Below are 17,557 nucleotides of genomic sequence, written 5' to 3' on the forward strand. Positions count from 1 at the left end.
TATGTTACCAACTAATAGGATAAATTTGATCGTAAAAGTAGTGTTTAGTAATTGTATTGAGACATAAGAAACATAAATAATAAGGGCAAAAACATATTTGGTTGAAGAGATACAAACAAAAAAATTAAAATAAATTTATTTTTATGATAATTTTAAATTGAATTTTTATACTTTCAAAACAAGAAATATAGAAGATATGTCCCATATGTTTTTTATTGTCTTTGTTCTTTCTATCTCGGGACAATAACCAAACGTTATTAATGATTTGTTTCTTCTTGCTTACTCAATTATTTTTTCTGTTTTTATCTTTTTTTTTATATATATAATTTACAGAAAACATGGGTTTGGTTGCTAACTAATTAAGATTTTGTATATTTTTACAGCTCATTTCTATGTTTTGCTCCAACTACAAATTTAAAAATATTTGGTTAATTAACACATATCACGGTTTTACTCCAAACTCTTTCTTGAAACTTTGATTAAAAAAACTACAATTTATAATTTTTTAAAATTTTATTTTTTAAAACTATAGCCATAGAAACTATTATAACACTATACACATTTAGTAATAATGTACTTTATCCCATTTCGAAAAAGTAGAATTTGTAACCATAGCATTCCAGTACATAAACACAGTACGGCTATTAAAAAATGAAATACGAAGTTCGATCATCATTGAACTAGGAGTCCCAAATAGGTCCGAAGGCTGCGATCCCTGCTGCTTTGCAGGAATTAACGACATCTCTGCTTCCTTCTGGATTGCTAGTAACAACGACAACCTCAGCGCCCCATTTTTTAGCAGCTTCAACACTCATTTCAGATACATTGGGCCGGCCGAGCACCGCTGTATCATGCACAATCACTTTATCTTTAGGATGTCTGCTCATCATATCTTGAATTTCTTTGCCAAAGTTTTGTTCAATCCCTTTGGCCACCCAAAGTACACAGACGTTGGCTCGACATGGCTGCAAAAGGAATGATAAGAAAACACAAATGCCAGAACCTGTTGCCACCAGAAGAACCCTATCATACATATTCACTAGGTATGGTAAACCAGCAAAGTGCACTTGCCTAACCCACAAATGGCTTGGCGGGTTTGAGACCAAGGACTTGGTGAAGTCACCAACAGCACCAGCAAGCATCATATGTTCCGTCTTCCCATCAGAAATAATACCGAAAGCGTGCCATTCAGATAATGGGGATGGGCTAATCCTTCCCAATATACCAGCTTTTACTCCTCCCTCAAATTTTATAATGGAGGCGTGGCCAGAAGGAGCAGATACTTTGACAGGAACTCTTCTCACTGTTATCCATGGGATTATAATTAGAATTGTGATTGCTGCTGTCATCCAAAACTCTTGTTGTTTTATAAGCCTGGAGCCTAGTTCATTACTGTAGGATTTGGCTTTGGGGTCATACGAGGTAGTGAGAATGATAAAGGTCCAGAGGAGAGCTAGAGCTGTCCATCCAGTAAACCTGTGAAATCTTTCAAAGACATTGTGATGGAGATGGCGGACGAGAGGGAAAGCAGCCAGACAAGAGAGGCAGAGGAGGGAAAGAATAATAGAGGCCACTGCTATAATCTCTGACGATGTGTTTTCTCTGTTCTTAAGAGTAAGGACTAAGGCATATATGAGCCAAGCAACTGAAGAAATTCCACAACTGCTGTGTATGCCACCAAGACTTTGAAGTAGAGATGTGGTGGCGGTTTTTATTGGAAGAGGGATCCAAGACCTTCCTAAGACCTCGACTGCGAGCCAGAAAACAACTCGCAAAAGGGCCTCGCTTCTGCAGAGTGTCAATGCAAGAATGTTGGCTATGGAGAAAAGGGTAGCTCTATTTCTTGCATATGGGAAATTCCCAGTTCCTGCAAGTACCAAACCAGTGATGTTCAGGGTCAAGCAGACGACAAAAAGTCGTTTGTATACCGTGAACAAACCTTGGTCCAGCATTATAACTGACAATCTTGATTCTTGCTTTCGAGCAGGTTTTGGTGGCTGCTCTTTCTTAGTTGCGGATGGAAATGGAGTTAGTTTTTGCTCCTCTTTTCCTTCTTCTAATGCTTCCAAAGAAATGTCATCTTCGCCATCAAGATCTAGGTCACAGAAATGGCTACTAGCTCTACTAGTTGACCTGATGATGGAAGAAGGTAGCACCTTGGAGGAGCTCCCTAGAGGCCAAGGAAACCAAGTTCGTTTGCTGCCTTTTAGCTCATCAATGGATGGTGCAGTAATGGCAAATGGATTTTCATGAGGTTTGATTTCAAAGGCCACTCCTCGGCAGCTTGAAAACCTCACTGGACTTTGCATGTTTCTCAGGACAAGAAACAAAGGAACAGTTTTTTTTGTTTTTGGTTACAACAAACAAGCAATTTGAAAGTAGAGAGAAGGCAGGAGATCTGTAAGAGAAGCTTGTGTAGTTGTGGTATGAAATGGAATGACAAGGTGGGCTGTTTATAGTGTTCAAAGAGAACACGTACATGGGGCTTGATTCCCCTACATTATCGAAGTAAATTGCTTTCATAGAAGCCAATCTAGTTAGACTTCGTCAAACAGGCCGACCCGGTACTTGCTTGCCCTGCAAACCTAATTTTTCTGGTCTCGATTGCTGGAAAATCAACACTTTTGGCCCACTGAAGATTAGCAAAAAACACGGTTAGTATGTTGTTCTTTTGCGCAATTACTTTGAAAGTTTAAGGGAGGCTCATGAACACAAGTATATCGAGTAAATTTCCATGTAATGATACTATATATTTGTCTAGAAAAGAGAACATAAAGAAGAGAAAATTCTCCAATAGAGATTTGACTTAGCGCAAGTTGAGGGGATTTTTGCTTGTGCGTGAACGTTTTCTCCGAAATTGCTGTTTTCCTTTAATGGAGTCATCCTTTTTGGGATTTATTGGAACTGGCTGTGCGATCGGTCCTCATGACTGAATAATCATTGATCACTGCATCCACAATGCTTTCGATACTAAAATGTTCCTCGATAGCAGAAAGTCCAGATAATATATCTTCTGTGGTCTTACGTTAGCAAATTTGATGTCGAATATATATTGTTTGTGGAAAATCTCTACTTTCAAGTTCAAGGTCACATAACTTGTCATGTATATTTCAGGCACAGATCAATTGTGCATATTATCATTTATTATATATACAACCTTGCACACATGTTCTTTTCAAATGAAAACCGAGAAGATATATTAAAAAAAGTAACTAACCATCGAGGAGATGGTTAAAAAAAGGCCTAGATGTGTAAACCCGTTCTCTAAAACAGAGAAAAAATGAAAACAAAATATATAAAAATTGACTTCTAGCTGGATTAATTCACAGGTGAATGCCTTGTGCAGTCTGTAGAAGATCATTTCATGTGTAGATGAAGTGCTCATCAATTTGCTTTGCCCATTCTGCTTATCAATGAAAGATTAAAGCATGGATGGCCTCCTGATCCGCCACATCTTCATCAAAGATCGTATAGCATTTCCGGCTACTCAAATAGACCACAATACAGCATCAAGGAATAGAAACCACATCTTTTTTTCTGGCTGGCTTCTTTTTTCTTTTTTTTAAAAAAAAAAAAAACCAATTTTGCGAAGGATCATCAACTGAAATTGGAACCATACCCATTCATGTCCCCACCAACGCATCACACAACTCCATGATTTCCAAACATGAGGGCAGTGAAGGAAGATCTGAGAAACTATTTTAATTGGCAAGGACTACAGAAAGTGCAAAAGCTATCATCTTCATCAATTAATCCTCTCTTGAACGGAAAATCCTTACAATAACACAACAAAACTCTTCACCTAATTAGGCGTAGCTATAGACCTATCTGTGAGCCGAAAGGTCTATCTCCAGTCATTCAGATGAGATTTTGATCAACATTCAAGCCGTAAGACATTACAGGTCCCTTTTTTTGTTGAAATGTTACGGAATTGATGCCATTGTTGTTCTTTAAGATAATATTTGGTATGCTGCACTATATTTGATAGGACAGAATCAGACTGGATAAATAATTATATTGTACCATGTTTGGTGTGCTTTGGATTGAACCGAATAACTTATTTTATTTTGTGTTTAGTAGGTATTACACGAGACTCGATCGACCTCAAATCTAGACCGGTTTAAATTTTTAAAAAATAAAGGAATGAGTAATCTAACCTGACTAAATCAAAAACTCATATCAATCTAAAACCTGGGTCAACGGTCAACATGGGTCTGGCCCTAAGTTGACTCTCGTATCGAGTTTTAAAACTATGTTCTGATGTTGACTCGACTCCTGAGTCGAGTTTTAAAATTATGATAATAACAACTTTTATCTTTACATTGACTCAAGTCAATGGTCAACTTAAATCGTGCCCAAGACTTGGCCTTAAGCCGATCATTAAATTGATTTTTAAAATTATGATAATATCCACTTTTATTTTTATGTTGACTCAGGTCAATGATCAACCCCACTAGTGGCCCAAGCCTAACCCCTAACTAATTTCTAAGTCGGATTTCAAAACTATAATAATAATCACTTTTATTTTTATGTTGACCCAGATCATTGGTCAACCGGACTCGTGACCCAAGCTTTATCACAGGTTGAACCCTGAGTTAGGTCTTAAAACTATTATAATAATCATTTTTATATATCCTTACGTTGACTCGAGTCAATGATCAACTCGACTTGTGACCCAGGTCTAGCCTCGGGTCTATCCCCAAGTCCAGTTTTAAAACAATAATAATACTTATTTTTATCCTTACATTGACCTAGGTCAATAGTTAACCTACTTGTGACCCAGGTTGATTGTTAAGTCAGGTTTTAAAATTATGATAATTACTATTTTTATCCATACATTGATCGAGGTCAATGGTCAACCCAACCTGTGACCTAGGTATGGCCTTGGGTCGATCCTTGAGTTGAACTTTAAAACTATGATAATGATCATTTTTATCTTTACATTGACCCATATCAACTAAATTAACTATTGTGCAGGGAATTGGACAAGTTTGTCCTACCTCTTTTAATGGGACAAAAATTTTCTTATGTATAACTTTTATAGATGGCATTACCGATAGAATTAACCCGATGATAAGTAACTAACAAAATAATTTCATCGGTGATATTTAATTTATCACCTGATGATCGACCAAATAGCCACCACAACACTTAGTTTCAGCATCTGTGTTTTGATTTAAATTTTATTGAGGATCTTTCATTTTAAGTAAGCAAATCTACTCTTTTTTTATTTGAACTAAATTTTAAAATGTTGATTTTTTTTGCATATTTTTTGTAGTATATGTATTTTGTTTGGGTGTTTACTTGTTTTGTAGTTTTTTTCTCATACAAATTTGTTGTGTGGGTTTATTATTTATACATGTTAGGGTTTGTTTTAGATTTTGTAAAATTATGTATGTTTGTAAATTGATGAAACTTATGTTGAATTTTTTACTTAGGTGTTTTATGATGAAATAAATAATTTCTTATTTAAGAAGTTCATTTTATATTTTGTTAATTTTATTGCCAAGTTGAAATTGTTGGTACATGTGTAGAAATTTGAATTTATGTAGATAATTGATAATGAATTAAGAATGCTATTAAAATAGATTGAATAAGTTTAAGTCAAATCAATATTTTTGCAAATTATTTAGTTAACATAGTTAATTAATATATATTGTCATCATTATTTTATATAGGTTTGAAATAAGTAATGGATGATTGTTCATGGATGTATAGAGATTCACCCTAAGGTTTATGGAGGATGGATTATTGTAATAGGGTTAAAGGTTTTATTAATTACACACTATCTAATTCGAGAAATATTAGTGGAGGGGGTATTAGATGTTCATGCAAGAGTTGTAAAAATAAAAAATTTCTCGATCTAAATTTGTAACAATGCATCTTTTACAAAAAAAAAAAAGCTTATAGAGAAATACTTGTGTTGGTATGCACACAAAGAACCATATGTTCCTTATGATACCATGGTACAAAGGATGGTTGGGTCAACTTTTAGTTTTAGCAATGTGCATGGAGTTGTAAATGACAATAGTAATCCTTATAAAAGTATGGTTATGGATGCGATGAGAATGAATAAGGTTCATGTCAGTCAATGTTCAATCATAGATTAAGAACATAATGGAGAGGCGGCCAGGTTTTTTTATCTTTTAAAAGATTCTGACAATCATTATGGGATAGGTATACAAATTATAGTAAATTATCGGTCATTGCACAGGTGTTTAACATCAAGTCAGATCATGGGTTAAGTGGGGTTGGTTATGATAAAACTGTTGAATAGACGAGAAGCATTTTACCTAAAGGAAACAAGCCGAAAAGGAACTTTTATATTGCTAAGTCCATGATGAAACCCCTCGGTCTAAGATACCAGAAAATTAACATGTGTCCAAACTTCTGCATGTTGTAATGCCTTGAAAATACAAAGTTGATTGAGTGTAGAATATGTCGGCATTCTTGTTATAAACCTATGACTAGCAGGTGAAGGACTATTATCACATTTAGAAAACTTAGATATTTCTCAATCATACTTAAGCTATAAAGGTTATTCATGTCACCAAAGATTGTTGAACACATGACATGGCACCAATCACATGGTGCGGTGGATAGAATGATGGTGCACTCTTCTAATGGTTAAGCCTAGAAACATTTTAATAGTGTGCATCCTCATTTTTTCAGTGGATATAAGGAACAAGCGCCTTAGGTTATGTATAAAAGAATTTAATCCATTCAGGTCATTTGTTACTCCTTATTCTTGTTCATTAGTGATACTCACGGCTTATAACTTGCCACTGAGAATGTGTATGAGGTCGGAATTCATATTTTTATCTATGATCATATTCAATCCTAATAGTTTAGGTCAAAATATAGATGTTTATCTTCGACTGTTGATTGATGAGTTGAAGTAGTTGTGATCGTTCGAGACTTTGAATTATTATGCATCAAGGAAACATAATTTTCTTATGAATGCAACTTTGATTTGGACTATCAATGATTTTTCAGCTTATGAAATGATTTGTGGTTGAAGCACATATAGAAAACTAGCATGTTCATATTGTATGAAAAATAGAAAGGCATTCATGCTAACAAACAAAAATAAAATGTCTTTTTTTACTGTCATAAGCGATTCTTGCCAACAGATCACAAGTTCAAAAGAAACAGAAAATACTTCTTTGTTGGCAAAGTTAAAAGGAATGTTGCACCGTCACTTCTTTTATGTGAAAAATTGTACAACATGGTATAATAGTATGGTGAGATTTATTCACGTACTATTAAGATTTAAATTATATTATCGGAGACCAAAGAATAACCTATTTACCGTTTAATTTAACCCCAAAAATATCTTTAATTTGATCTGTCTCTGTTTTGGGCTTCATTTGGAGTTCTTGAGGAACTTACACCGGATTCTATAAAGAAGGTTCCATGCTGTATTTGGTTCCTCAACTCTTAAATTTTATTAATTTGGTCTCATTACTTGTAATTGTCTTGATTTCATCCCTGTATTCCCTATGCTGTAATTATTCGGGGCTTCCCTCGATGGCCATATAGGTTAAACCCCGCGTCCAATTGTCAAAAACCCCATAAATATAGATTCCACGTCGCACAATCTGCAACTTTGGTTCAGCAAAGTGTTTTTTTATTTAAAAATATATTAAAATAATATTTTTTATTTTTAAAAATTATTTTTTACATAACATATTAAAATAATCTAAAAATATTAATTTACAATAAAATTTAAATTTTTTAAAAACTCAAAATCACACAATTCCTAAAACATGGGAGGGAAAGGAAAAAAAACCAAATCCCTTTGGTCTGGTGGACAGAAGACTTGTGTTTTCTGACCGACCTGAACTGGATCAAAATGTTCAATGTACAGGGCGCCTTGATTTTCTTCATGGGATTAAAAATCAAGAACTTGAGTTGAGTCAGTCAGTAATGACTTTGAACATTGATTTTGGAAACATGGAAGATGCAATTAACTTAATTCTCTACGTCTCCCTTTCCTCGTCTAAACAGCTACAAGAACCCATGACTGGTTCGAGAATCTAGACTTTGAATTTCATTTTATATTTACTTTTAATCTTTAATTATTTATCACATTTTTTGACGACTCATGCCAACTCAGCCTGTGACGTGAGGCTTGACGATGAGGGATTTCATTTGATGATTTAGCTCAATAAATTTTCATTCCTTATAATTCTTGTAGCGTTAGAAATCCCAGTTGTTTCTTTAGATTTTCTATACTTGGTTTTTTTCTATAAAATATTTCATGAAAAAAAATGATAAGTAAAATATTTTGAGTTAAAACTCAAAAAAAAAAAAAAAAACTTGTTGTAGATAAATTAAGCTCCCTTTATTTCGGTAAAGATCTCTTTGATTATTATGTGCATTTACAATATATTTATGACTTTTCATATCCTTAATTTGAAAATCAATTAATTATAATTAGTTCTGAACATGAGATATATTTTTACGATCGAGTAAGGAAATTTAACAGTAAAAGAAGAAAAAGAAAAGAATATGATTAATTATTAATATACAAAGAAATATCGAGTCGAAGGACAGAGTTAATGGTTTTATGCTAGATCGTCTTTTATCACAAGCAGAGCCTTCAAGGGCCATCTCCCCTGCAAGAACTTGAGATTAATAACTAGTATAGCAGTGAGTGAAGATTCGAGCTCTGGGAATACAATTTTTTATTGAACATTAGAACAGTAACTCAGCCCCTCAGAACTTTCTGTTCAAAAGAAAAGTGATGGAGTAAAAAAAATGGTTCAGGCTTGAAACGGATCCAGTCATATTGAGCCAGTGAAGCTCACATGGTCCTTTTGTATTGGGTTTTTTTTTTTTGTTTTCTTTTCCTCTTTTTTTAATCTTTTGATTTATTTATTTTTTTCTAATTTTATTCTATAGTTTTTTGCCCATGTGCATGGTGTTTCTAATAACAGCTGATGATTATTTTGTTATTTTTTTGCTCTTTGAGTTTTTATGCTTTTTTAATGTTTTTTTTTAATTTTATTTTTTAATGTGAGATTTTATTATTGAATTTTATAATTTATTATTAAGTTGATTGTAATTCAGTTTCATATTTTTTTTATCATAAAAATATTAATTTGGCTCAGTAAAATTCATAACCTGAATCATGATTTTGACAGGTTGATTAGAATGAATTTATCTTTTTTTTATTTTTAAACTTATCTAGTCAACAAAATCACATCAAAACAAATCTTACTTGGTTTAATTTTAAATATGAATTAGATAAGGAAGTCGAGTTAGGTGGTTTCAAAGTTGATTTGTTAAGTTGGGTTTAATAAAAATATTAAATAGCTTTATATAATAATTATAAAAGGATATAATAATTCAATATATATATATAGAAATATTGAATAAAAATGATATAATTTATGAATAATTTTTTATCTTTAATCCAAAATATTATATAATTAGTTTCAAATTTTCTTTATGATATTAGTTCATAAAATTATATAAAATATTTTATAAATAATAATTCACTTATAATTTCATCAAATAACTTCAATCATCATCATCTTATTAGCATTACTGTTGCAACCACCACCTCGATACTCACTACCACCCCAACACTACCACTTCACCTTCATTACAACCATCATGTCCACCCCCATCCTATAACAACCACCACTATAATGCCTACCCTCATCCACAACTAATAAGTGGAGAAGAAATCATTTTTATTTCAGAATCCGAAGAAATGAAGATTTTTCTTCTCTTTCAACGAGAAATGGCTTCTAGATTCTTCTTCTCTTTCAACACTTCTAATATAAGCTTGAAGTTTCTTGGGTTAAGAAAAAAAGGTCAGAGCACGTGAATATATTGATTAACTATTATTTTACACACTAAATAATCAGTTGCTTATGTATCTTGAATTTTAAAGCAATCATGAGTGTTTCATAGCATTGATTAGCCAACCTTTAACATCATCATTTTTCAAACTCCCTTTTTCATATGAATCATCATTCATAGAGGACTCCTAGATTTTTCTAGTTAAGTAACCTATTTTACCTCGTCCTGCAGCAAAGGTCTCAACAACTTGTGAGTCACTAAATATTGGGCTTGGTCCAGGTGATGTATAAGAGTCTGTGGACATGTCTAGCAGCTATACCAAAAACAAGCAGGCAGCTAGCCGGATAATGAAAACAACACATAGCGTCAGCCAAACAAAAAATAGCAAGCCATATGATTACTTTGGATATCATGACAACAGCAGTATAATCAACACAACAATGGTAAACTCTAAGGATTTCTCTGGAAGAACAAGAAACACGGCTACAATAGAGAGAAACAAGAACGATGGGTGAAAAACAGCTACCAGCGCCTTCAACAGCAACGATACAATTGAGGAAAAACAACAAGAGTTGGAGAAGAAATAGCAGCTATATTTAAGAAAACATCACCAATAATCAACCATAGTAACACAACAATGGTGGAAGGAAAAAGAAAAGGTAATATCTGAAGCAAGTCCGCAGCTATCTAAGGGTAACAATGAGGGCGGTCTGGACAGCAATGGTCAGAGACCAAAAGCAACGCCAGCTAGTCAAGAGATTAATAATGGCAGCGGTAGCCACCAAATGATGACACCAAACTAGCTTTGATACCAAGTGAAATTAGGGTAAAAGTCCTTGTTTTTCTTACCTGAATGAGGCCTTTTTAAATCGTTTCAATATTATAGTACTTACAATATGGCATGATCCTCTGAATACATGGAAACTACAATCAATTTCTATTATCACGAAATTATAATTTCGTGAGTCATCCTAACATAATCATCAAAGTTTAAACTATTGTTTTTAATTTTTAGAGTCCAAATTATAATTTTATATGATGAGAAATCAATAGAGGGGAGAAATGAAAACCTCAAGTCTATATATAAGAAACTTACGAGGCCTTAAAACTCATAGCTATTCTAAAATCGAACTGCCCTGTGCATTATGGATAAAACATGTTCTTTATCAAACACAATAATTAAAAACAAATTAATTATGCTCATAGAAACAAACACATAGAGCAATGCTATGACATCACAATTGATCATCTGTCGATTCCCCAAAGCCTCAAGCTGAGTTTTACCGTTATTGGCACTTTATTAGCACACCCTTATAATCAAATTTTAAATAATTAACGGCATATAAATCTTGCAAACACAATAAGGTTTGATGTTTTTAACCATCTTCTTTATTCTTCAGGTATAAAATCCTCTTCAAGGTCCATCAACTTCCAGGAACCATCTGCTTGCTGCACCATGCCCTTGTTTTCTTGGACCCGCCATGATGCTGGTACAAGATACTCATCCTTTAAGCTATCAATAGTCTTGTTAACAAGAGCAATATCGCGGTTGACCTCTAATTTAAACCCTCTTCTCGGTCCTTGTGTTCCTGCCACTCCATGCAGGTAACCTTCTAAATTATGCCAACTTGATAGATTTCCAGGGCTCTTCAAGTAATTTGACTTGGCGGTATCGATCACCAGTTCTTCTCCTACATCTGCATAACCTATCAATGGATAGTTAGGAACAACGTCTGGAAAGTTATGAATGCGTAATGCTCTAAGATCCTTATATCCGGAGAAAACCCTCTTGAAGTTCGAGTCCCCGACGCGAGGGCTGGCAAAGAGAATGGCTGTGACAGGACAGCGTTTGTTTTTCTGCGACTGGTTAAATCCATTAGCAACTATATCCACTGCATTCAGAGTTGCAACTGCAGCTCCTAAGCTGTGGCCGACTATGGTGATGCTGATTTCTTCATTTGTGTATTTATCCACCAGTCTCCTTATCTCGTTGAGAACCTAACGAGTAAGAACAACCAGAATTATCAAACGCTCATGATATATATTGCTATGCTAGAGTTTTTTAACAAAAGGAAAAAAACATTGTTTTAAGAGATATTTTTTAGATCAATACCATTTAATTTCCTAAATGCATTCCATGTATATTAAAATATACATCTATAGATAATAACCGTGCTGCTGAAAATTCAGACTGATAGCACAAATATTTTAGATACTATATTACCTGGTCTCTAGCACTATTCTTGTTGTATGGTGAACGCGAGTCATCAGAGGTGTAGATTGAGTACCAACCTTGGTGCACCTTAGGATCACCGGACCCGCCAAGAATTTTTGAAGCTGAGACAAAATTAAATTCAAAATCATTAACCCACTCTAAGGTCTGTATCGTACCTCTCCAAGCAATGACAATATCCCTCCGCCCTAACGTGGTCTTCCCTTCATCGGTAGCCACCGCAACGAACCCTATCCAATTGGATTCCTTGCTCCATGCCTCCCTCGATAATGACTTTACGATGAATGCTTCAGGGAGCTGAACCTGTGATGTTGCATACAAGAATTTGGTAACACGGTACTTGAATGGATTGCCTTTCTCTAAATGAACCTTGGTAAAAAAGTCATCCTTTGCATACAGGCTGCTTCCTGCATACTTAGATGCCTTCTGCGCGTTGAAACTGTCATAGGTAGCCTGAGCCATTTCTCCGTAATGAATGATGTATCGCCGGAGATCATTATCAAGAGGATCCAGGAGGTCCTTCCAATGGTTTTCTCCACTTAAATGTTTCCATCTTTTGTCTATGCTACCCACCAATATTGTTTTCTTCATGCCAAACCACCTCTTAAGGATAGCTAGTTTCTGCATCCTTTAAATATATACAGATGAGAAAACCTTGACTCCTTCGAGCAAAAAACTAATATCAATATCTGACGCCTTGTCTCCGTAATCATAAAACTAATTCCCTCAACTAATTATATTACAATGGATCATAATCTAGTACAGGACTGTGGTCGACCAAGAGATAATTCATCTATTACAGATAATCTTAACACGTAAAGTATCCCCTTGACCTGACTATGCCACTTTGAAATCTCTAATAGATGGAAAAGTCTGCTGTTTGATCTATTCCGATCTGAGAGTACTTTTAGGTTTCTTGCGCTGTCCATGCGAGCTGGCAAGATTTTTCCAACAATATTTTTTAATGGAGTGTGACAGAAGAAAAAGATTCTGGAATGATTACTAATATATAATCATGACACGTTATTTTTTGGAGGGTCGAACTTATCTAATATATGATTAATGTTTCTTTCATCTTATTGATCCGACACCAACTCTAAGGTTATAACTGGTGGCTCTTGTCGTCGTCTACCATCTGGAAGTAACTGTAATAATTTAAGTTCTTTTGTTAATTATAACATTATTAGAATCTTAGGCTCATTCGCAAAATATCGATCCCTAACTGTGATATATTGAATGCGACAGGTATGACCTTCAAGCAAGTGAAGATGATCATCTGCTTAATTCTTTCTTGACTTTGAAGCCATTGACACTTTAGGTACAAATAATGTCAGAATACACTATTATAGAATACTATTCTGATAGATAGATAGATACATGAGTAATTATTAGAATACACACCAATTGCATCGCAGAAGGAAGATCATTAATCAATAGATTATTTCCTATCAGAATTTAGAAATCATATTATTCACCGAGGTTTCTTCGAACACTAAACAATTTAATTTCTTTTTTTTCTCAAGTTGAAGGAACAAAATGCTCAGGCTCAAACCAAAAGGTTATAGAATTAAGAGCATATGCTTGGGAATTCATCGTAATCATGCAAGTGACCGTTGTTGCTGAAACTAAAACGTTTTCTTCTTACTCCATTTATACTTTATTTACTTTGAATTTGTACTTCTAAAATCACCCATCATAGAAGACAAATCTTTGCCAACCGACTTCTTGTCTTGCTTATGTGCCGTTAACACACGAAAATGAACAAGCCTTTGCTTCCAAGTTACTTGTAAAAATGAACACATATGCTGACATGAGTGATCTAAGTTGCTTTTCGCTTTAAGAAAGCAAATATTGGGAAATAGTTGGATACTTTTCCAACGCTTTCTGCTTGGGTGATATATATTTGGAAACCAGCATAATTAATTCGCGAAATGCTTTTAATTTTGAAAATCCTTTGTTTCGCGTAACGTTAAGTCTAAGAACTTTATTCCTTGGATGATATTCTTAACTCTTCATAGCCAAAAATAGCCAAAGCTTGCCTTATAGGCGAATCTGATTCTTTTTATAAAAAAAAAAAACTCAACGATACATTCAAGATACTATAAATAATTTCTTTATTAGTTTGAAAAACCGGAAACTGTAAAAAGGGAAATCAGTATCATCAATCATTGAGCTCGCGGCCCAAGCTAGATTTTGGTTAAAAGATCAGCATCGGGCCTCTAGGACTATTTTCATGTAGCCTTCGGCCTAGACTTCGGCGTCCAGTAAATCCCAGCTGATTGGTTTTTGACCCATCGTTTGAGTTTAACTAGATTTGGCTGGTTTCCATCATGTCTCTTGGGGGTTCTAATCTTTAATTTCAGTTCAAATCATTGTTTTCAAACTTGATACAGTTTAAAACCTGGATTTAAGGTTTTGACCGGGTCGTTTGGGTTAATTTTTTTTAAATCAAAACAATATCGTTTTAGTAAAAAAATAAAAATCAACAGATTGCAACTAGGTTTTTAACTGGATTAACTCGCTAAATCATACTGAGTTTTTTCTTCCTCTATTATTTTTGCAATCCAACTCTGAATTCCGGATCGATCCGTCGCGCCATGCTAGATTTAAAAGCTATAGTTCAAACTGGTTAGATGGTGATATTAAAGGTCTAATCCGGATTTAATGACATTAAATATAAGTATTTGCCTATGTTAATGAAGATACTTTCCTTCTCAATTCTTAGACCACACGATCTACTTCGGAACGCTTTTTCTTTTTTCTTTTTCCTGTTCTGAATATTTCTGAAGCACTGTCTAATGAGGAAACCGAGTTTTAAGTTGTTCTACGTTGTTAAAGAGGAGAAGAAGATTTTCTACCCAATGGGCCAGCTCCGAAGGTGCCAATTTTTTCTAGTTTTTAAAATTAGAAACAATTTGAAAGAGTTATCCTCATGATGACAAAAGATTAATACGATGGGATTTAGAAGACAAACTCAGTTGACCTAGTGATCTTCTGGTGAAATAAAATAAAACATATTAAAGTAGAGAGAAATGATTCGCCTTTTTCAAACCCATGAACAACCTCGAGAAATACAATAGTCGATCAAATTATTGCTAGCAATCTTTCACTAGTGACCAATACAGTGTCTGAGACCGTGACCCTGCCTGGCCCCTCGCAGAAAGCTCACGGGAGCAGCAGGGCTCAGTCACGGCCTTCACAGGGACGAATCAATTCGACGCCTCAAACTACAACAATTCCTCCGCACAACCACCGACCATGCTTTAGTTCTATCGTTGTCTCTCATATGCACACAAAGAAGTCATGAAATTCCAGCTAATACAGATATGAGAGCCTACAGGCTACGTGTAAATCCACCGTCGTCACCAATAATGGCTAGCCAAGTATCATCTTCTTGCCACCACAAATGTTCTGTGAAACGGGAAAGAAAGCAACACTTGAACCCTAAGAGCGTTGCAGCTGCAGCCCGAGGGTTTGATTGATGTCGTGGGGTTCTGTAACGCTTTCTGTCCAAACTTTTTCAGAGGTGTTTAAAAGTATAATAATAATTATATTAAAATAATATTTAAAAAAAGATAAAAATTGTAATTTAAATTATTTTTTATAAAAATAACATGAAAATAATATTTTTATAAAAAAATTACATTATTTCTTTTAAATGTAATTTATTTTAAAAAATAATCTCACCATGATATTGCGACACACTAGCCAGTTATTGCTAAGTATTGGGAACACTAGTAATACAATAGTTTTTTTTTTTATTATTTTATTTTAATTTTTTAAAACTCTAAAATTAATGATTATATTTACAAAATAAATTAACTTGAAAATGGGGATAATTTTTACAGAAAAAAAATCAATTTTAATTGAGATCTAGGAGCACTTCTCTAAATTATAAACACACTCCACATTAAATATTTTGTCTATTAAATTATCAAAATTACCTTATTAAAAAAGACCCAATAAACTTAAAAAAGACAAAAGAAACTTTCCAGAGAGAGTAATGGTAACTTTCATAGGCATCTTGACGAACATGTCACTAACTTGCCAAGATTGAGAATGAGAACAACAATCTTCAAGGAAATAATCCATCCTAAAAGCAACAAGAAACCGATCAAATCAACGTCTCTTTTCTTTACTTAATTTAACACTTTGTTTCCAATAATTCGTCACTTGTCACTTTCTTTTGATTATTTCCTCGATAATTTATACACACTGCTTACCTTCTTTGAAGGTTACGAGTTTTGGGAATTTATTGCTTCTTCAACGAGGATGGGGCTAGGTTTATAGGGCATTATTTTGTTTTTGTAGTTGTTTTTTAAAATTTTTTTTTTTTAAATTAATAATTTTTTATATTTTTGGATTATTTTGATATTTTAATATTTTAATATAAAAATAAATATTTTAATATATTTTTAAATAAAAATTATTTTAAAAAACAATCATTATCACCACTATCGTATGACAAAAACTCTAACAGAGTTGCTTAACACGGCCATTATCAGAGGCACTAAACAACTACTCACTGGAGTTATGTCTTATTTGAATGATAACAAAATCTTCTAGTTTTTTAATGTAAAGGGGAAGAACAGAGAATTTAGAGAAACAAGTTCTTTTATTTAAAAGGCTTATCCTTCGAGGTCTATCCTCCTAAGGTTTTGCCTTTTAATATTACACACAATCTCTATTTATACTATGTTGAGGCTTCTTGCTTACATCATGCATTACATAAGAAAGTACTGAAAGTACTGAAGCACACTTAATAATACAACCCTTATGATACAAACGACAAACTAGTACTAATATCAACCAACAATAGGTTTATGATGTGGAGAGAGATTCTGATCTGATAGGGTTTCCTGATCACGAATAGCTTGGACTTGTAGGGCCAACACATACTCATCGTCAGCAAGCATTTCCATCTCATGTGGTTCCAACAGCTTTGGTATGCCCAGAATTATCTGCTTGAGTTTTTTGTTTTTGTATTGCATTTTGCAAGTCATGGAGATGAGCAATATATTTAGGGTCATAAAAGTCATAATCAATTTCTTCATCAGGATCTGTTCCTTTGGGCCATACTTCATCCGGAATAATGTTGTTTTTGAGGCACACAGTTTTTTGCAAGGTCCTGAGTTCTGGGAGGTTATCCAAGGGGTTTTCATACAAGGAATATGTATGAGTTTTGTAGAGTTCAGCTTGTGGAAAACTCATGACCAGATTATCTGCAAAAGCTTTAAAGGGCATGTGGAATGTGAAAATAGAGAATAAATGGGTGAAAGCTTGCTTAACAGACTTGTTGCAACGCAGATTGTGATGTACTTCAATCCAGCAGGTTTGTGGATGTGAGAACTTGGATTTCTCCTGTTCGAGAAAGGAGATCCATTGAGTTGGGTTGTGGAACCAAGTGAGGAATTTAAGGGTGTAGTACCAAGAGTCTGCTGGCCATGAAGTCTTGAGGAATCGAGAGAGAAAATAGTCAGTAGGAAACTCTACAGTAACATGATATAG

General features: G+C 34.1%; 2 protein-coding genes across 2 annotated transcripts; both read right to left on the bottom strand.

The window, feature by feature from the left end:
* Positions 1-462: 462 nt before the first annotated feature.
* Positions 463-2,783, bottom strand: LOC118051903 (adenylate-forming reductase 03009). Its single transcript, XM_035062678.2, has one exon. It carries the CDS (start codon positions 2,307-2,309, stop codon positions 681-683), a length of 1,629 nt encoding a protein of 542 aa, XP_034918569.1. The 5' UTR covers positions 2,310-2,783; the 3' UTR covers positions 463-680.
* Positions 2,784-10,985: 8,202 nt separating this feature from the next.
* LOC118051905 (phospholipase A1-IIgamma) lies at positions 10,986-13,012 on the bottom strand. Its single transcript, XM_035062679.2, has 2 exons — positions 12,041-13,012; positions 10,986-11,814 (listed from the first exon to the last, which is right to left on the bottom strand). The coding sequence occupies exons 1-2, from the start codon at positions 12,674-12,676 to the stop codon at positions 11,206-11,208; spliced, it is 1,245 nt and encodes a 414-aa protein (XP_034918570.1). The 5' UTR covers positions 12,677-13,012; the 3' UTR covers positions 10,986-11,205.
* Between the last annotated feature and the right edge of the window lie 4,545 nt (positions 13,013-17,557).

This window comes from Populus alba, chromosome 11, assembly GCF_005239225.2.
Source record: "Populus alba chromosome 11, ASM523922v2, whole genome shotgun sequence".
In the NCBI taxonomy this organism is placed as follows: domain Eukaryota; kingdom Viridiplantae; phylum Streptophyta; class Magnoliopsida; order Malpighiales; family Salicaceae; genus Populus; species Populus alba.

What these genes read in the sequence shown, in the direction of transcription:
- LOC118051903 (XM_035062678.2), bottom strand. Translation starts at nt 2,309, where the DNA reads ATGCAAAGTCCAGTGAGGTTTTCAAGCTGCCGAGGAGTGGCCTTTGAA.
- LOC118051905 (XM_035062679.2), bottom strand. Translation starts at nt 12,676, where the DNA reads ATGCAGAAACTAGCTATCCTTAAGAGGTGGTTTGGCATGAAGAAAACA. An exon ending in AGAATAGTGCTAGAGACCAG is followed by an intron (nt 11,815 to 12,040) that starts GTAATATAGTAT and finishes CTTACTCGTTAG; the next exon opens with GTTCTCAACGAGATAAGGAG.